Below are 21257 nucleotides of genomic sequence, written 5' to 3'. Positions count from 1 at the left end.
GTGAAAAATTGAGATATATTTAATATTCCCAGAGATGCGTCTATTGTAATCTCTACCAAACTTGAGGAGGCCGAACCAAAGTTAAGCAGCCAATCACTGAAGGATTGACTGCACACGGACCAATCGGTGAGCTCTCCAATGCAGCCCGTTGTTAGTGTGTCCCATGTGTTCCCCCATGTGAGAGACGCGTTGAATCGGATGAAACTGTAAATTAATGAATTATTTGAATTTACCCTTCTAAAGGCTTACTGTAATTTCTTTCAAAATGAAGAAGATAAAGGAATCCACTGAAACTAAAGCTGAAGATCAGGTTCGTGAGGTTTCACGCAGATTTCTTATCACATTCCTTAGCAAAGTTGTATTTCAAAATACACTTTGTAAATAAGCCTAAAATATATAAAATATATTGGTAACACTTTACGTTAAGGTGCAATTTGTTAACATTAGTTAATGTGTTAACTAACACGAACAAACAATGAACCACATTACAGTATTTAATCATTTGTTAACGTTAGTTAATGAAAATACAGTTGTGCATTGTTCGTTCACAGTGCATTAACTAATGTTAACAAACACAAGATTTAATAATGCATTAATACATGTGGAAGTTAATATTAACTAAGATTAATAAATGTTGTAGAAGTATTAACTAGTTAACTAATGTTAACTAATAAACCTTATTATAAAGTGTTACCAAGATATCTACTTTTGTTGTATGTGTACGGGAAGTATATGAACATTTAATTAAAGATTAATAAAAACTGTAATGTCTACATAGATGGAGGTATCAGATAACTCTAAGGATGAAGAAGAAAAGAGTGAAAAACAGTCTAAGGACTCCAAACGAAAAGCGAAGGAAAATGTGTCAGATGATGGGGTCTTACGACCAGTCAAGCTGTCCAAAAAAGAGCTGTACAAAGCCCCAACGGTGGAAGAACTCAACCAGCTTAAAGAAGCAGAGACTCTCTTCCACTGCAGCATATTGAAAATGCAGGTCAGAAATGATATGCATGTTTAACTGTCATTGTATGTTAACAATACTTAGTGAGCTGCTACCTACATGAAGTGTTCTGTAGATAGTTTAGCAATGTACATGTGCATTATGACTGATTCATATGGATGATTTTCAGATGGAGGAACTGCTGAAAGAAGTGGCCCTTAGTGAGCACAGGAAGAACCTGGTGGACACCTTTGTGCAGCAGGTCACCGATTACTTGCAGTGTGTTCCCGAATCTGAAGTTGTGGAGGTCAGAAATCTGTGATGCTTTTTTATCATCAGCAGCATCAGTGCTGATTTCCACTGATCTGTATGGTAGCTGAAAACCTCAGTTTTCTTAATCGTTTCCTCCTGCTCTCCAGATGGATGATATTTCATGGTTGGTGGGTGTTGAAGTCCCATTGTTCCTCGTTCCACCGACAGCAAAAGGCAAATTTCACATGGAGCCTCCGGCATCAGTCGACCTGGTGGGCAGTTATCCACTGGGCACGTGTATCAAACCCAAAGTTTTTGTGGACTTGGCTGTTACCATTCCAACTGTAAGTTAGACATCGAAAGCTATTTATCTATCTATCCATCTATTTTCCGTTTGAGGTCAAAAGTTTACATACACCTTGCAGAATCTGCAAGATGCTAATTATTTTTCAGAAAAAAGAGGGATCATACAAAATGCATATTTTTTATTTTTTTATTTGGTAAGATATTTCACATAAAAGACGTTTGCGTATAGTCCACAAGAGAAAATGTAGAATTTATAAAAATGACCCTGTTCAAAACACACACTTGATTCTTAATACTGTGTTGTCACCTGAATGATCCACAGCGGGGAGTTTTTTTTGTTTGTTTGTTTGTTTGTTTAGTGATAGTTGTTCATGAGTCCCTTGTTTGTCCTGAACAGTTAAACTGCCTTCTGTTCTTCAGAAAAATCCTTCAGGTCGCACAAATTGTGTGGTTTTTCAGCATTTTGTGTATTTGAACCCTTTCCAACAATGATTTTGAGATTAATCTTTTCTAGGGCTGCACAATTAATCTAATCTCTAATCATGATTACAATTACAGCTGCCACAATTATGAAACTGTTCAAAGGCACAATTACAAAAAAAAAACACTCAAATCATTCTTAAGGTGTGAGTGTGTGTATTTTTCCTACAGGTTATCTTAAGGGTTTTTTTTCTCATTGTTATAATTTTTACATTTTCACTTTTTTTATATGTAAAGAAGAAGTTATATAAAAATGCAGCATGCAGTTGCTTCAAACAATGATATAAAACTATTCAAAACATCATTCAATGTAAATTGTGATAATCGTAATTAATAATTGCAATTACAATGTCAATGGAATATTCGACAATTATGATTTTTGTCATAATCGTGCAGCCCTAATCTTTTCACACAGAGGACAACTGAGGGACTCATATGCAACTATTACAGAAGGTTCAAATGCTCACTGATGCTTCAAAAGAACAAAATCATGCGTTAAGAGCCGACATTAAGAGTGACATTTTTTGAACAGATTTTATTCATTTAGTACTGCCCTTCAGAAGCTACAGAAAATAATTACATGTTTCCCAGAAGACAAAATAAGTCAAATTTAATTTTGATCTTCAGTGAGCATTTGAACCTTCTGTAATAGTTGCATATGAGTCCCTCAGTTGTCCTCAGTGTGAAAAGATGGATCTTAAAATCATACAGTCATTGTTGGAAAGAGTTCAAACAAGGGACTCATGAACAGCTATCACTAAACAACAACAACAAAAAAACAGCTGTGGATCATTCAATTAACAACACAGTATTCAGAATCAAGTGTATGTAAACTTTTTAACAGGGTCATTTTTATAAATTCAGCTGTTATTTTCTCTTGTGGACTATATGTAAATGTTGTTTATGTGAAATGCATTATTCAGGTCAGTACTAAATAAAAAATAACTTTTTTATATGATCCCTCTTATTTTGGTAAAATAATTAACATGTTGCAGATTCCGCAAGGTGTATGTAAACTTTTGACCTTTTGACCTATCTGTGTATCTATTTGTATGCATCTGTCTCTCTATATGTCCATCCACCTGACTCTCTGTATATATCTGACTATAATATAATATAATATGGTGTATTTTCTTTTTGAAGTCTATTTTGCACCCAATGGATGCCATTAACCAGCGATACCCTCGAAAGCGAGCGCTATATCTGGCTGGCTTGGCACGGCACCTCTCCTTCGCAGAGTTTGTGGGTTCACTGCGATACTCTTGTCTTCATGGCAACCGGCTTCGCCCAGTGCTGCTACTCAAACCCCCAGGTACAATTGTTCTAACAGTAGCTTGTCATACTCATTAGCTACTTCAAATTTTGCTTCATATTTAATTGCAATGCAAATGCTTTCTTGCCGAGGTGTGGCTACTGTTATTATCCACTCAAATCGTTTTAGCCTCCAAGTTAATTGCTTCTAGCACACTTGTTTCTTTTGCTGCTTGGAGTCCAGTAATAGAAACAACCCTGTGGAGAAAACTGAGATTGATGGTCTTTCTCGGGAGTGTGCATATATAAGTGTGCCAGCCTGATTTTTTTTTTTCAGCCTTTGTATTAAACTGAAGTGATCATGTAACGTTTGTGTGTGGCCTTCAGGTAAAGACAGCAGTAAGGTGACGTTACGGATTCATGTAATTCCCCCACCGGACTTCCTCAAACCTAGCCGCTTCCATCCTCAGAAGAACAACATAAGGACTGAGTGGTTTACTGGCGTTGCCAAAGAGCAGCAAGGTATTGTGGAATTTTCTGACATTAGTCTCAGGTTCATGACTGAGATGGCACACAATACTGTTGTGTCATAATATGTTTCTGTCATTTTGATGATGCAGAGAGCAGTGAGCCCCCAACTCCTCATTATAACAGCACAGTTCTTGGAGATCATCTCCCGCTGTCACATCTTCAGTTCCTGTCAGCCATCAGCGCACAGTGTCCTGCTTTTGGAGAGGGTGTGGCTCTCTTCAAAGTGTGGCTGAGACAACGAGAACTAGACCAGGTAAGACCAAATTATTTCTGTCTGTGTTTGTATGTATATTAATTTTAAACAATTATATTTTGTTATCTGCCTATTGTGTGTAAGCACTTGGCCAAAAATGTTATTTTTATTCTTAATCGAAATGTTCTTTTTCTGATATTGTAGGATTAGTCAATGGATTATATTTAGTTAAGTAGAAGGGAAATTGAAACATTTAGCTGAACTTTATACTCTTAACTTTAGATTTGGTTGATATTTAATTAATATTGTATATTTGATAAATGCACTTTTTCCCACAAAAAAGTTAAACAATTGGCAGACTGCTTATTCTAGAAAACTTTTTTTTTTTTTTTTTTTTTTTTAATAGATAATTTTTTTTCTGAGTCAGATAAAAGTAACAAACAACACCATTTTTTTATGAATTCTGTTTCTGTTGTTTCTTTAGGGTGCAGGTTGTTTCTGTGGCTTCCATGCGTCAATGTTAATGGCTTATCTTCTGTCCACACACAAAGTGGGAAAAACTATGAATCCCTACCAGCTGTTGAGGAATGCACTGCACTTCTTGGGTAAGAGAGGTCAAAATGATTTTCATAACTTGTTATGGTAGTTATATTAATGTAAGTGTATTAATCAGTTATATCTGCTTTTTCCTTTGACATTTTCAGCATCCACAGATCTGACAGAGAATGGTATCACCTTGTGCAAAAACCCAGACTCAAAAGCGGTAATCTGAAGTGACTCATGCAGTTACTTGCTGTTTTTAGCCTGGTTTGCCTTGGTTGCATCACCATGTTTTTCTTTCTCTTTTCTCCTACTTTAGCCTTCAGTGCCGGAATTCCATGCGGCATTCTCTGTGGTATTTGTGGATCCCTCTGGGCATCTCAATCTGCTTGCAGACATGACCGCTTTTACCTACAAACAGGTGAGCACCACTGTAGTATCACTTTAATTTGGTGATAATGTGATATTCACTTACTTATAATTTATAGAACCAACATTTAAAGGTATAGTTCACCCAAAAATGAAAATTGCCATTAATTACTCACCCTCGTGTTGTTCCAAATTTGATTAAATTCAAGAGCTTTCTGACAATGCATAGAGAGCAATGCAAGTACTAAGTAGTAAGGACATCGTTATGAATATAGTTCATGTGCCATCAGTGGTTCAACCTTAATTTTATGCAGCTATTAGTAATATTAGTAAATATTGCAATAGTGTATTAAACATACTAAAGTAACACTGATTTGGGGGTGTCTGTCATGTGTTTAACTAACTTGATTAATTTATTAGCATCGAGATTTTAACGGGTGAACAACCATAATCTCAATATTTCTAATTTGTCTGTCAGATCCAGCATGAGGCATCACTCTCTCTGAAGTTCTGGGATGATCCAACAGTAGATGGCTTCCAGGCTCTGCTCATGACGCCCAAATCCATTCTCCGAACATATGATCAAGTCTTTAAGTAAGTGTCCGTCAACACAGACCTGCTGTTCTTGTGTTTTTGTATTCATGTATTCACAAACTCTTTCTCACTCGCTTTCTCAGACTGGTTGACATGGTGAAATTGCAGAGCTCCTGTAAGAAGCTTTTACTCCTCAATGAGCTCATGGACCGCAGCGGGAACTATGTGCTCACTGCACTTCCCTTCATTTTGTCCCTCTTGCAGCGAGGGCTTGGAGAAAGGATCCACCTTCTGGTACACTCACTCCCTCAAGACACAGAGGTATAGTTTCCATTTCCTTTTTTTAGTCAAAATGTACTGCGTAAGAGTGGCTGTTTCACCAATGAAAGCATTCCTAAACAGTCTGTATATGCTGGCATAATCTGTGTAAATGATTTTTCAGTGGTTGGTGGGCAGCGCACCTCCTAAGCACAAGGACCAGCCGCCTCTAACCATTGGTTTGCTGCTGAACCTTGAACATGCTTTCTGTGTTCTCGAGAGAGGACCACCAGCAGATAACCCTAAGGTAAACTAGCCCACATATGCATACATGTCTGTTTCTTAGAGTTCTGTAGCAGTGTCCAAAACCATCTATGTTGTTTGTGTTTGAAGGCAGCTGAGTTCCGGCAGCTGTGGGGCTTTCGCTCAGAGTTGCGGCGCTTCCAGGATGGAGGCATCACTGAGGCAGTGCTGTGGTCAGGCAACTCCAACTGTCAAAGGAGATTCATTCCAATGATGATCATTACTCACCTGCTAAAACTGTACGTCTCTATTCTGGCCATTTCTCAACTTGAATACACCCTCTAAAGGTGTATTAAAAGTGTTAGTCAAATTAATTCAAAATTTATCAGTTAATCTCCACAGAGCAGTTGTTTTGATTGATTTATTAAATAGCAATTAAAGTTCATACCTCCAGCCTTATTGTTAATGTTTATTAGGGTTGCCCTCGACTAAAGATTTTTCTGGTCAACTAGTAGGCGTGCATTAATTAGTCACATGTTTATTAATAAAACAAATGATAATAATGAGCCTTCAATTGCTCACATAGCCTAATAAGCACTCAAGCACACACAAAAAAGCTTGCCACAGCATACTAGCAGATGTAATAATTATGAATGTTTCAGTTTTAATAATTTATTGATGAATTAGTGCTTTCTTTGTTTTCGGCTTAAGATATGAAGTCGGCATCACTGACTTGTCGTCTCTGCAGTAGTGGATGCACCTGTATGTAATTTTCATACGGATTACATAATCTGAGAATATTTTTCTATATGTTCTATAGGCAAGTATACATGGAATTTCAAAGTTTCGCACTCAGGTTCACAGAGACCAAGACGGCAGAAAATGCATCCTGTTGGCTTTCATTATTTTAAAAAAGCACAACATTTTGTTGTTATTGTGAATGCACACAAATAAATAGTCTTTACAGATTCGAAAAATGTATTACTTTTATCTGTATGACCAAAAATGACGGAGTATTTTAAGAGCAAGTGACCACACCGGCACCTCCATCCAATTCTTCCATCCAATTTTTTTTCTGCGACTAATAAAATTTTGGCTGACCAAGCCTCTTCTTGTCGGTTAGTTGACTATTAGAGGGCAACCCCAATGTTTAGAATAAAATTTTTTTAGAAATTGAAATAAAATATAAATTTGAAAATTAATGAAAATAGAAGTGGTGCTTTGGTACTAGGTACCAAGTACTAAAATTACTAAAACAGAAAAAAACCTAATAAAAATGACAAAAGCACACAACAATTGCTAAAACAAAAATTACTAAAAATTAAAATGGAAATAGCCAAATAAATAAAAATAATAATAAATTAAAAAGGTATTAAAAAGGTCTTCATAATTTTAAAGCCTTAAAAAGGTGTTCAGTCAGAGCAGAAAGTATTAAATTCAAGTCATGGCATTAAATGTTACATGCATTGTAAAAAATGAGTTTTCACAAGTATTTTTGTTTTCCAATACAAATATCTAAACATCCTTAAATTAAGATACATTTACTCAAGCTGTGAAAAAAAAAAAAAAAAAAAAAAAAAAAAAAAAAAGAAAGAAAGAAAGCTAAATTATGTGTATGACTTTATGCTCAAAACAAGAAGAAATATCTGTAAATTGGGTATATGAAATCATTCATATGAAATTGTTTTCCCTTTGAAATAAGCTGATTTTTCTGAGCCTATTCTGAGCCATATTTTATTTATAAACTTAATTTTAATCTATTTTATAATAAGCAAGACTTCTTATCTAATGTCATTTTGCTTCTCAATTAAATGTATTTTGATTTATGAATCTTTAGATATTTGTACAGGAAAATAAGACAACACATACTGTGGAATAGCATCACTTTTTTTCAGCATGATCAGAAGGTACAATAAAAGCTATTAATATATTCTAGTAGTTGGGATCATCTTCCTAATACATATTCCCCCAGTTTCACAAACAAGGCTTAAGCCTAGACCTAGACTAAAATGTAAGTCTGAGCTGTTTCAACTGAAAGAAACTTGCACCGATTGAAATATATCAGTGCCTTTGTTTTGTCTCAAGGTGCACACCAGTTATTTTTTTGTAGCACATTTATAAAAATGACATAAATAAAGAATAGTTCCTAATTGAACTATTTTACTATTGTTTAATCCTGGCTTATTTTAAGACCTGTCAGTGAAACTGGCCCTTGTGTTCTCTGTAGATAAATAGAAATCATTACTGAAAGATACCCAAATAAGTCAGAATCTAATTAAATTTAAGTCAACTCGATTTGAAAGCTTTTAAATCCAAATTGAACTGAATATTCATTTTAAGGTGGTACTGTGGAACATTTTAGCAATTTTTAGTGTTACTGTTTTTTTTTTTTTTTGTTTGTTTGTTTGTTTGTTTGTTTTCTAAGCTTTCCCTTGATGCATTTTTCCATGAACTACATTTTCACAGAAATAAAAAAGTGTTATGTTGTTTTCTTTTATTCCAGTCATGCAGATATTCCTGAATCATGCATCACATTTGTTGGTGGACAGCTGGATATGGTCATCAGAGTTGGTGAAAAGGTACTTAATAGAAGTGAATGTCTTACTCATTAAATGGTAAAGGTTTTGATTTCTCTGCAAAGGTTCATGGTGTGTTTTTGTCCCCCAGGACCAGACCACAGGAGAGGAGGAGAGTCTGGAGGTGGTTCAGTCTTATGATGATCTGAGCAAGAAGCTCTGGCAGTTGGATGGTCTGCCGCTGTCTATCACTGCAGTGCAGGGTGCCCACCAGGCCTTAAGATACACACAGGTCAGCCACCTCCTCCTATATTCAGTTATACGATAATTCATGTACAGTATATCTCTTAATTTTCCTCATTTGTCCTCTGCAGGTTTTCCCACCAGTTCCTGTGAAGCTGGACTATTGGTTTTTTGACAAAAAGAAAGGTGGTCTTGGAGTAGTACCAAAGGAGAGCAAACCTTGCCCTTATTACATCACGCCTATTAAAGGTAATGTATTTAAGACTTTGTTTTATTATATAAACACATCAAAATAATAGTTTCTCATAATTCTATGATAATAATATTATCATAGTATACCTATCGATGAGCATAGATAGATATACTTTAAAACAGGGCTGTTCAATTGGCGGGCTTTCAATAATACTATAATGTTGAATGGATATTATCACTAAAATTAAGGGGAAAATGCATTTAAAAGAAACACCCATAGTAGTATTGGTATCAGTGATGCTGGTCTTCATTAATAATAAGCTACTTACTAAAAAAAAAAAAAGATGCCATTGAATACATATTTAAATAAAATGTGAATATATCTTGAGCTTGTGTTTAACCATAGACTTGATTTCAAGCATTTTACTAAAAAAACATGACTTTGGGCCAATGAAAGCGAAAATGCAAAATAATAATAATAATAAAAACAAATCCAAACCTGTTTCCTACAGCACTCTATTTTGGTGGATGTTTATTATGTTTTGAGCTCAGCTCCACAGGCATGACTTATTTGAATATGCTGTTATCTATCATTCCTTCCTATTTGCCTTTTGTTTCTCTAGTCATTGTTCATATGGAGGGAAGTGGAAAATGGCCCAGTGAGCCCAAGGCAATACGCCGTGTTAAAGCGGCCTTTCACATCTGCTTGAAAGAACTGCTGGGCAAACAACACAATTTCAAATGTCATGCCACACCCAACTATGTGGATGTGTGGAAGGTAACGTGCATTTATTAATGTTTCTGTTGTTTTTCACATTTATGATACTAGTAATATGCTGTCCAAATTAAGTTACAAGCACAATCAACATAATTTCGCCTTCATCCCTTTAGGATGGGCTAGTCTTCCGAATCCAGGTGGCGTATCACAGAGAACCGCTGCTCCTGAGAGAAAGGCTGACCCCTGAGGGAATGCTGATCTACAGGGACAATGCCGAGGCCCAGGCACTTGAGCTGGAGACCCTGCACAAACCTTTCCTAACCAGCACCTTGCATGGGTACAACACATACATAAACATGCACATACTCAGACTTGTCTTGGTAAGTGGCTTGTTTAGATAAATGTATGATGTGTTACATGTTAGGCTCCAGCAGCAGAATGGGTCTTTTGGTGTCGTGTGCCGCCTGGCTAAACGCTGGTTGGCATCTCAGTTCCTGTTGGAGGATATCCGAGAGGAAGCAGCTGATCTGCTGGTGGCTTCACTCTTCCTACATCCTGCTCCCTTCACTCCACCAAGGTAATTTTGGCCCTCTGACTCATTTATTCTTTATTGTATGGTGTACATATACATTGACACCACATCTCTTCACAGCTCACCTCAGGTGGGGTTCCTTCGCTTCCTTCATTTGCTTTCCACGTTTGACTGGAAAAACAATCCCCTGATAGTCAACCTCAATGGGAAACTCACAGGTATGCATCATCTTGGGTATTTCACTGGTGCTTTTTTGGGCTTGCATGACTAACCATTTTTACTACTTACAGCGGTGGCCAAAATTATTAGAACACTAGTATTTTCACCAGCAAAAAAAATGGTTTTAGGTCAGTTATTTCTGTCTTCTGCTGTAGTGTGTCAGTAGAAAATATCGGTTTACATTTGTAAACATTTGTTTTGCTATTAATTGTAATAAAATAGTAAGATTTTTGTTTGCCCAAGGAATGTGACAACAGCCAAAGAACAAACTGAGACGCACTAAATCCAGAAGAGCTGTGGCTTTATTTATGTCTCCAAGATGCTTCAAGAAACCTACCTGCAAAGCTACCTGAAAAACATGTGCAAGTGCACCTAGGGCAAAAGCTGCTTTAAACACAAAGGAAGGTCACACCAAATGTTGTTTTAATTTAGTTAATAGAAGTTAATTGATAAAGTAAGTCTATATATGACATTATTTTGAAAGCATCCCCATTTTTACAGCATTTACACAGGTGCCTAAAATGTTTAATAGTACTGTAGCTTTGCAGGTAGGTTTCTTGAAGCATCTTGGAGATGTTGCCATAGTTCTTCTGAATTTAGTCTGTCTTAGTTTGTTCTGATTCTTCATGTCATTCCAGACAGACTGGATGATGATGATGATGGGATCAGATCATTGTGTGGAGCACTGGCTGTTGTCAGACTCCTTGTGAGAAAAAACAAAAATCTTACTGGATTATTGCAATTAATGGTAAAATGAATGTTTGGAAATGTAACGTGGAAATGTTTCCTACTGACACACTACAGTAAAAAAAATATAAATAACTGGCTTAAAACCATTTTTTTGGCCACCACTGTACAGTTTTGGTGTGCCTGATTAAAACATGTTTTTGTAATATACGCTACCGTGCAAAGGAAAGAAGTATCTTTTGCTCACCAAGGCTGTATTTGTTTTATTTTAAAAAAGTACAAATTGTAAAATTGTGAAATATTGTTACAAATTAAAATAACTGTTGTATGTTTTAATTTATATTCAAATGTTTTTTATTTCTGTAATGGCAAAGCTGAATTTACAGCAGTCCTTACTACAGTCTTCAGTGTCACGTGATTCTTCAGAAGTCATTCTAATGTGCTGGTTTGGTGTTAAAGAAACATTTTTCATTATTATCAATATTGAAAACAGTTGTGCTGTTTAATACATTTGTAGAAACCACAATACATTTTTCTAGGGCCCTGTAAAATCTGTTTTTATTATTATTTCCCAAATTCCAAAAAATGTCCTCCTGTTACCGTCATGTGTTGAACAAGTGAAGTCATTTGATCCATGACTAGATCTAACACAATGACTAGTTTCAGAACTAACAGTCTGTGCACACCCCAAAACATCTGTGGATATTGAAATGAGCGTTTTTATGTTTCAGCTGCTGAACACACAGATATAAAGAATGACTTTGTGGCCTCTAGAGAATCTCTTCCCGCCATGTTCATAGTCACTCCCAATGACAAGAAAGTGTCCGTTTGGACTAAAGAAGCTCCTTCTGTGCAGGTTTGTAGTACCAGTATTCTCAAATTCTGCTATAGATTTGCTATATGTACAGCGTGAATAAACATAAGTGATGTTGTCCTCTCCATAGATGCTCCAGCGTGCCGTCATGTTGGCGGCAGAGAGTCTACGTGTTTTAGAGACTGAGCTCAACTCCGGCGAACAGCAAGACATGCGGGTCAGTTCCTCTATATTCCACCTGTATAATGCAAATTTATATAGCTGTCATCTTTTTGTCTTTAACCTTACTGTTTCCTTTGTTTTCAGGTGGTATTTCGACCTCCTCTGGAGGCTTATGATGTCTTGATCCACCTCAGTCCAAAGCAGGTTCCTCTCTTTCCTAAAGCTGTGGATCGTGCTACCTATACCTTCAACCGAGGAACCTCTGAAGGAAAAGCATTAGTGTCAGGAGGAGCTCTGCCAGTCATAGACTACGATCCGGTCCGATTGTATCTTTCTGAACTCAGGGTTTGTGTGATTTTTTTTTTTTTTTTAATTCACAATTAATGCAATCTTTTCCCATTATGCCCTCTGTTAAGACTTAAAATACCATGTAAATTAGATCAGATCTTATACCAGTTCTTATACCAGTTATCTTGTGATTTTGTAGGAAGCATTTGGAGATCTGGCTCTATTTTTCTATGACCCGTATGGTGGAACCGTGATCGCCGTACTGTGGAAGCCAGCTGCCTTTGAGCCCAAACCCTTTAAGGTTTCTCAGTTTTTGTTTTTTTTAAGATTATATTTACTATGACCCTGAGTAGGGTTGGCAGAATTGAAGTCAACTGAGTTACAGTGAAGATTTATGGCACCTTCTTTACTTTTGATTTTCTCTGTTCTCAGGCGTCCTTAATGAATGCCCGCCGGGTGGAGGTGAATGGCGACGTGGTAACCACCGTGCCAAACGTAGAGGCCATCCTTCAGGATTTCCGCATCATCGGAGAGGGTCTCGTCAAATCTTTGGAACTTAGAACAGAAAAATGGGTTGTGTAGGATCTGGCAGTAGTTTCTGTAGAAATAACTGTTCATCTGGATGTTGCTGCGTGTTTACTTGTACATTTCATGTACTCGAATTGCTTCAATTAAATTCTCTGCATCTGCTTTTTAAACACATTGTTCTATAGTGTTATTTTTCTTTTTTTTCTGTATTTTAATCACATAATAACAAGATGATGTGTTTTCCCTGTATACAATAAGTTGTGACCTACCTTTTTGTGCATTTAAGACTGACTCTGGCTCTAAGTTTTATTTTATAAAGTATTTCATTAAAAAAAGAAAAAGAAAATGGGACCATAAAGACAATAATTAGAAATAATTTAAGACCACGATTTTTGTAAAAACACATCTGCCCTAAATCCTTGTTACTGCATTGTGTAAAATTAAAGAAAACGTTATAATATTTGTCCTTCCTGTATTTTATGTCTCTGCTCACCAATTATGCATTTATTTAATTAAAAATACAGTAAAAGCAGTGATATTTGTAAAGTATTATGATTTAAAATAACGTTTTCTATTGTTGTATATAACATATACAGTAGTAGTATATAATCAATAACTAATTATTTTTTAACTTATTTTAATATGTTTTAAAATGTAATTTGTGAGCCTGGACCACAAAACCAGTCTTAAGTAGAACGGGTATATTTATAGCAATAGCCAACAATACATTGTATGGGCCAAAATAATCTTTTCTTCTTTTATGCCAAAAATCACTAGGATATTAAGTAAAGATCATACATTTTCTACAGTAAATATATCAAAATTATTTTGGATTAGTAATATGCATTGCTAAAATCTTAATTTGGACAACTTTAAATGCAATTTTCTCAATATTAAGATTTTTTGCACCCTCAGTGCAAAAATATATCCTATCCTAACAGGATAAAAGCTTATTTATTCAGCTTTCAGATGATGTATAAATGTCACTTTAAAAAATGACCCTTATGACTGGTTTTGTGGTCCAGGGTCACATTTATTCCCGTTTTGTCTACAGCAGTATTATATTTTGTCCAATAGGTGGCGGTACCTGATTGTTTACGGAAAAAGGAAGCGATGAAACGATTTTTTCAGTCAAACGTGCACATTACTGATAAATAACTAACCTAAACCGACATAATACGGCCTTCTAATGTGTAAAATGAACGTGTCAGCTGATAGTGCGATTTCATTGCATATGCAGCCCGGACATATCGCTGTTTAAGGAGAGACGAAGTTTGCACGACTTTTTGTTAAACCATTCATCTTTATCGTCTTTAAACGTCGTTTTTAACGCTGTGCTCACGTCTAAATGTAAAAACAATGCTGATGTTTCGCGCATTAGCGGTGTTGATGCTTCAAATGAACGCGCGGTGCATGTATCTGAACTGGACATCACATGACAGACCAAACATAGTCATGATCATGTCTGATGCCTTCGTAAGTCATTCATTTTACACTTTAATAAACTAAATAACTTCTAAGCGGTGACTGTTTATTCATTTTTCAGTTATTTTAACTTCAAAGAATTGCTGGTTGTGTTTTAAAACCTAGAAAGGAAGCTTATGTAGGCAGCTCACTCGGTTTTATAACTAGGTGTTGTGCCCATTTTCGACCCCTGCCAAATTATTACCCCCTCTCGTTCGCTACCTGATTGCCTAATCCTAACCCCTCCCCTGGTGAAAAAAAACAGCATATGCTGGTAGGTAGGTTTTGATGCTGGTTCATGCTGGTCCTTGACCAGCAACATGACCATCAAAACCCAGCAAAGGACCAGCTTAAACCAGCATCAAAACATACCTACCAGCATATGCTGGTTTTTTCACCAGGGTCCCCCTCACCTAACAGTAAACCTACCAATACTAGTTGGGGTAGTAATCTGGTGGGGGTGAGAACTGAGCACAACACTTGGTTTTATTTGTCTTCTTATTTCTGAAGGATGGCAGGTTAACTTTTTCTCCAGGCAATGAAGTCGTACAGCTTCCTTACATCAATTATATGAGGGAAACGGGTGCTGCTTTTCTCAACTCGTACACTAATTCACCCATCTGCTGTCCTTCTAGAGCAGGTACAGTATTAGTCAGTATTAACTTCTGCATATTGATATCTATTGTGTACCAAAACTGTTATATACATGCAAAAATAAGATGGATATCTTGATGTGATGGCTAAATGTGTTTTGGCAGCTATGTGGAGTGGGCAGTTTGTTCATTTGACTCAAGCCTGGAACAACTATAAATGTCTTGATCCCAATGCCACCACATGGATGGACCGCTTAGGAAAGAGTGGGTACCACACTCACAGCATGGGGAAACTAGACTACACATCAGGACATCACTCTGTCAGGTGACTTTTGTGTAAAGTCTTCGGACGCTTCAAATATATATACTTTCATTTCAAAAGCTGGTGTTGGCCAGATGGAACAGATTGGCCAGAAATCTTACCAAGGCTGCATTTATTTGAAAATACAGTTTTCTATATATATATATATTTCAGAAATCATTCTAAAACACTACAGATTATATAACAATAAATATACTGTTTTGACATCTGGAGCTTCTCTGTTGTTCAGTAATCGTGTGGAGGCGTGGACCAGAGATGTTCCGTTCCTGCTGAGACAAGAGGGCCGTCCGGTCACAGATCTGGTGGGTGATACATCCACAAAGAGGGTAATGATTAAAGACTGGAACATCACTGATGCTGCGGTCCAGTGGATCCGACACACTGCTGCGTCTCTCGCCCAGCCATTTGGACTATACGTTGGGCTGAATCTCCCCCACCCATACCGCACAGACTCCCTGGGACCCACAGCCGGGGGTTCCACCTTCCGCACCTCCCCATATTGGCTAAACAAGGCAAGTTGGTTTGCTTGATCTAACAGAGACATTAATAACCTGTAAATTTTGGAATCCCAATTGAATCAGAGTCTTAAAACACTGAAAAGAGAAGTTCACTTCCAGAATGAGAATTTCTCAGATAATTTACTCACCTCCATGTCATACAAGATGTCTTTCTGTCTTCAATCGAAAACTGAAACTTTCCAGGATTTTTCTCCATATAGTGGAAGATGAGCATTTGTGATTAAAAAGTATATCAATTTTTAGAAAATGACAGAGTGTTTTGCTAGATAAGGCCCTTATTCCTTGGCTGCGACCCTTTGAAGCTGCATTGAAACTGCAATTTGGACCTTCAACCCATTGGCCACCATTGAAGTCTACTATATGGAGAAAAATCCTGGAATGTTTTCCTCAGAAACCTTAATTTCTTTGCGACTGAAGACAGAAAGACATCTTGTATGACATGGAGGTGAGTAAATTATCAGGAAATCTTCACTCAGATTCTTTGAATCTTCAGATTTGTTCACTGGACTTAATCTGGGATTTGAATCCAAGAATCAGAAACTGAGCAAGGCTTGAAATCTTTACGTAGTGTGTTTAGTTTCAGAAGGAAACAGCTGAATAGTAAAAATGAAAGTAGGAAATTCCTCAGTTTAACTATTCCCTTAGTTAATAGTGACAAAATTAAGTTAAAAAAGCAAAAACAACAGTAAAACACAATGTTGCCCATTTTGTAGGTACAACAGTTCCAAACAAGTACCATCAAATTTATAATACTAAAATATAATTCGCTTGTTAATGTAGTTGTGCTGTTTCATGTCGTCTTGTTTTTGAATTTGTGTTTCTGAAGACTTTAAACAACCATAGTGAGTTTAGGTGGCAGGAACATTGCTAGGGATTCTAAAACCGTTTTCTCTAATTAAAATAAAGTTAAAATGAAATGAGATAAAAAAATAGATGAAAAACTTAAAAAAGAAAAGTTGACTTAGCAACTAACGGAAATAAAATAACTTTAAGCAAACTAAATTTACTAAAAAATAGTTAAAGCTATACAGAATTATTTTTTAAAAAGCTAATAAGAACATTACATGACAAAATGACTAACACTTAAACTAAAATTAAAATGAAAACATAAAAAAAAGGTTTTATACAAAACATATTTATATTTTAAAATATTAATATATAAATATATTATACACTACCCGTCAAAAGCTTGAACAGTAAGATTTTTAATGTTTTTAAAGTCTCTTCTGCTCACCAAGCCTATATTTATTCGATCCAAAGTACAGCAAAAACAGTAAAATTTTGAAATATTATTACTATTTAAAATAACTGCTTTCTATCTGAATACATTTTAAAATGAAATTAATTCCTGTGATTTCAAAGCTGAATTTTTAGCATCATTACTCCAGTCACATGATCCTTCAGATATCGTTCTAGTAAAACATTTATTATTATTATTATTATTATTATTATTTTCAATATTTAAAACAGTTGAGTACATTTTTTGGGAGATTTAATTATGTATAATTATAGAAATTAATATTTTAGCAAGGATGCTTTAAATTGATCAAAGTGATGATAAAGATATCACTTTATCATCACTTTTGATGATAAAGTTATGCAGAAGAGACTTATTTTAAAACATTAAAAATCTTACTGTTCAAAAACTTTTCAGAGGTAGTGGATATAATATATAAGTAATATCAAAATAACAGCTGTTATTATGCACATTTTTGTTCATTATAATTACCACTGATTTTAACTACAGCATGTACACTAATAACAGAGTCAGTCTCACAGTGGAAGTTTGTCTGTTGCAGTAGTTTATCTAAGGTACTTTCACAATGATTATGTTTTCTCTTAAAGGTTTCTTACGATCAAGTGTCTGTTCCGAAGTGGTTACGGGTTGAAGACATGCACCCTGTGGATTACTACTCCACCTTCACCAAAAATTGCAGTGACCACTTCACAGAAGAAGAGATCAGAAATATACGAGCCTTTTACTATGCCATGTGTGCTGAAACAGACAGCATGTTGGGTGAGCAGCCAGATGTGTGTTTAAGTGCTGTTTTATCACCAGGGTTGATGTAATGATATACTGTGATTGTGTGTCTGTAGGTGAGGTGATAGCTGCTCTCAGAGAGACTGGCTTACTGAACAGAACAGTCATACTGTTCACATCGGATCATGGGGATCTGGCCATGGAGCACAGGCAGTTCTATAAGATGTCCATGTTCGAGGGCAGCTCTCATGTCCCTCTGCTTATAATGGGCCCAGGAGTGAAGCCTGGCTTTGAAATTAGTTTGCCTGTATCTCTAGTGGACATTTATCCCACTGTGCTTGGTAAGGTTGGAAACCGGTTGCTATATATATGTATATATATATATATATATAAATCTTATCTTATCTTATGATTTACATTTACACTAAAAATATAAAACTATATATAAATCTTATCTTATCTTATGATTTACATTTACACTAAAAATAAAACTGAGGGAAAAAAAAAAAAAATATATATATATATATATTATTTTCTCAATTTTATTTTTAGTGTAAATGTAAATCATAAGATAAGATAAGATTTTTTTTATTTTTTTTTTTTTTTTTTAGGAAATACTTTTATTTAGCAAGGACACATTAAATTGATTTACTCTATTTAAGAGTTACAGTAAAGATATTTAAAATGTTCCAAAATCATTTCAAATACATGCTGTTCTTTTGAGCTCAAGAATCATTAAAAAATGTTTAGATTAAAATAATCTGTTTCCACAAAAATAATAAGCACCACAACTGTGTTTATCATTGATAATAATAGAAAAATGTTTCTTGAGAGCCAAATCCTTTTGAAGTTAAATGAAATTTTAATAAAAAATTATATATTTAATATAAATAAAAAAATTAAGTTAATATTATATAAAAATTAAGTTAATATTAACTGCCGTTCAAAAGATTTTGAATGTTTTTTTAATGGAGTATCTTATGCTCATCAAGGCTGTATTTATTTAATAAAAAATACAGATAAAATAGTAATATTGTGAAATATTATTGCAATTTCTAATATTGGTTTCCTATTTTAATATACTTTAAAATATAATTTATTTTTTGTGATGCAGCGCTGATTTTTCATCAGTCATTACTCCAGTCTTCAGTGTCACATGATCCTTCAGAAATCATTCTAATATGCTGATTTATTATTAGTTTTGAAACTGTTGTGCTGCTTAATATCTTTTGGAGCCTGTGATACTTTTTTCTTTGATTCTCTGATGAATAAAACAACAGCATTTATTCAAAATAGAAATCTTTTCTAAGAATATAAGTCTTTACTATCACTTTTTATTCATTTAACACATGCTTGTTGAATAAAAGTATTCATTTCTTTAAAAATAAAAAAGGAAGAAAAAATTTGCTGACCACAAACTTTTGAATAGTCGTCTATATTGTGACACAAAATGTCTGTTTTGAATAAAAATTGTTTCAGAGGTTTCAAAAAATGTTAAGCAGCACAACTGTTACCAACAATGATAATAAATCAGCATATTAGAATGATTCTGAAGGATAATGTGACACTGAAGACTGGAGGAATGATCTGAAAATTCAGCTTTTGAATTATATTTTTAAAAATTATATTTTAAAGTATGTTTAAATAGAAAAAGTCATTGTCGTTGTTGTTTTTTAGTCTTTGGAAATGTTTTCACGTTTTTCCATCTGCTCTATATGTTTTTGTTAGATCTTGCTGGTGTTCCACAGCCAGGGGGTCTCAGTGGTCACTCACTGATCCCTCTTCTTTCTGGGGTCAGCGTTCAGTCAGTAGAGCCTCATCCCGGCTGGGTGCTCAGTGAATATCATGGTTGCAATGCGAACGCCTCCACATATATGCTGAGGATTGGCGAGTGGAAGTACATCACGTATGCAGATGGATTGACCGTTCCCTCACAACTCTTCAGTGAGTTTATTTTCATGATAGCAAAAACATTTCTTTTGCCATAGTATTCTACACAATAGAGACGTGATGTCCCCACTATATATAACGTATATCTTAAGTAACTCATTTCAGTGTTCTCTCCACATAGACTTGTCCAAAGATGAATCAGAATTGAGAAATGTTGCATCACATTTCCCACATGTATGCCAGGACTTGGACAAGATGTTACGCACAATTGTGGACTACCCCAGCATCTCCCAAGCTGTTCACCACTACAATAAGCAACAGTTTCTGGAATGGAAGCAAAGCCTAGGGGACAGTTACTCTCAGGTCATAGCTAACCTCAGATGGCATATTGACTGGCAGAAGGATGCCAAGTCCTATGAGAGAGATATTGAAGAGTGGCTGTCAGGGTCGGATTAATAATCTGATATACACTACCAGTTTTAAGATTTTTAATGTTTTTAATGAAGTCTCTTCTTCTCACCAAGACTGCATTTATTTAATTCAAAGTACAGCAAAAACAGTCAAATATTTTTCTGTTTTCTATTCCTGCGTTCTATTTGAATAAATTTAAAATGTAATTTATTCCTGTAATCAAACCTACATTTCCAGTATCATTACTCTAGTCTTCAGTGTCACATGATCCTTCAGAAATTATTCTAATATGCTGGTTTTCTGTTCAATTTTTTTTTTTTATTATAATTATCAATATTTAAAACAGGTTAGAATTTTGATTAGGATTCTTTGGTGAATAGAAAGATCCAAAGATCAGAATTTATCTAAAATAAAAAGCTTTTGTAACATTATACACTATACCATTCAAAAGCTTGAGGTTAGTATAATTTATTTATTTATTTTTTTTTTGGAAATAAATTGTAGAAATTAATACTTTTTATTTAGCAAGGATGCTATAAACTGATCAAAAGTGATGATAAAGACATTTACAATTTCTATTTCAGGTAAATGCTGTTCTTCTGAACTTTCTATTAATCAAAGAAATCTAAAAAATATATACTCAGCTGTTTTCAACATAATAATAATATTAAATGTTTTTGAGCAGCAAATCAGAATATTAGAATGATTTCTGAAGGATCGTGTGACTGGAGTAATGATGCTACAAATTCAGCTTTGAAACCACATGAATAAATGACATTTTAAAATATATTTAAATAGAAAACTGTTATTTTAAATAGTAAAAATATTTAAAAATATTACTGTTTTTGCTGTGCTTTGGATCAAATAAATGCAGGCTTGGTGTTTAAAACCAACCAATCTTACTGTTTAAAAACTTGTCTGATAGTGTGTAACCGTCAGTGGTCAGCACAAACAAGACTATTCTTGTTCACAAAAAAAAAAAAACAATGATCTGCATAAGTGAAGGCTTGCTACCCAGACAATGTACTTGGAAACAGTTTGCACATAAAGAGCTTACTATAAATAATACAGTTACACTCTACTTGTAAAACAACCTAAAAGATATGATTTTTATATTTATATTTGGATGTAATCATTTAAATAAAGGCAATTAATGTAGAGCATTTGTTAAGTGTTTTAGGATGTTTTTTAACAGATTCTCAGAGGTAATGAACAAGTTGAGGTGATGGAACATATTTTATGTAATACTTCGTACCACCAAAAGGGGGTGATATAAAAGCCA

At 35.0% G+C, this 21257-nt stretch overlaps 2 protein-coding genes across 2 annotated transcripts; both read left to right on the top strand.

Moving 5' to 3' along the window:
* The first annotated feature begins 130 nt into the window (after nt 1-130).
* nol6 (nucleolar protein 6 (RNA-associated)) lies at nt 131-13265 on the top strand. Its single transcript, XM_051109299.1, has 26 exons — nt 131-310; nt 779-994; nt 1131-1247; nt 1360-1536; nt 3122-3290; nt 3617-3751; nt 3850-4013; nt 4438-4558; nt 4658-4716; nt 4813-4914; nt 5341-5456; nt 5540-5717; nt 5839-5961; nt 6048-6196; nt 8401-8476; nt 8565-8705; nt 8788-8905; nt 9472-9626; nt 9740-9903; nt 9991-10143; nt 10219-10316; nt 11736-11860; nt 11949-12035; nt 12125-12325; nt 12468-12569; nt 12701-13265. Exons 1-26 carry the CDS (start codon nt 266-268, stop codon nt 12848-12850), a joined length of 3441 nt encoding a protein of 1146 aa, XP_050965256.1. The 5' UTR covers nt 131-265; the 3' UTR covers nt 12851-13265.
* Nucleotides 13266-13885: 620 nt separating this feature from the next.
* On the top strand, nt 13886-20962 carry arsk (arylsulfatase family, member K). Its single transcript, XM_051109302.1, has 8 exons — nt 13886-14272; nt 14771-14900; nt 15019-15178; nt 15405-15687; nt 17539-17710; nt 17791-18015; nt 19403-19618; nt 19746-20962. The coding sequence occupies exons 1-8, from the start codon at nt 14156-14158 to the stop codon at nt 20018-20020; spliced, it is 1578 nt and encodes a 525-aa protein (XP_050965259.1). The 5' UTR covers nt 13886-14155; the 3' UTR covers nt 20021-20962.
* The last annotated feature ends 295 nt before the right edge of the window (nt 20963-21257 follow it).

Source organism: Labeo rohita, chromosome 5 (assembly GCF_022985175.1).
Source record: "Labeo rohita strain BAU-BD-2019 chromosome 5, IGBB_LRoh.1.0, whole genome shotgun sequence".
NCBI classification, from domain to species: domain Eukaryota; kingdom Metazoa; phylum Chordata; class Actinopteri; order Cypriniformes; family Cyprinidae; genus Labeo; species Labeo rohita.
This window is presented reverse-complemented; position numbering and strand designations above follow the sequence as displayed.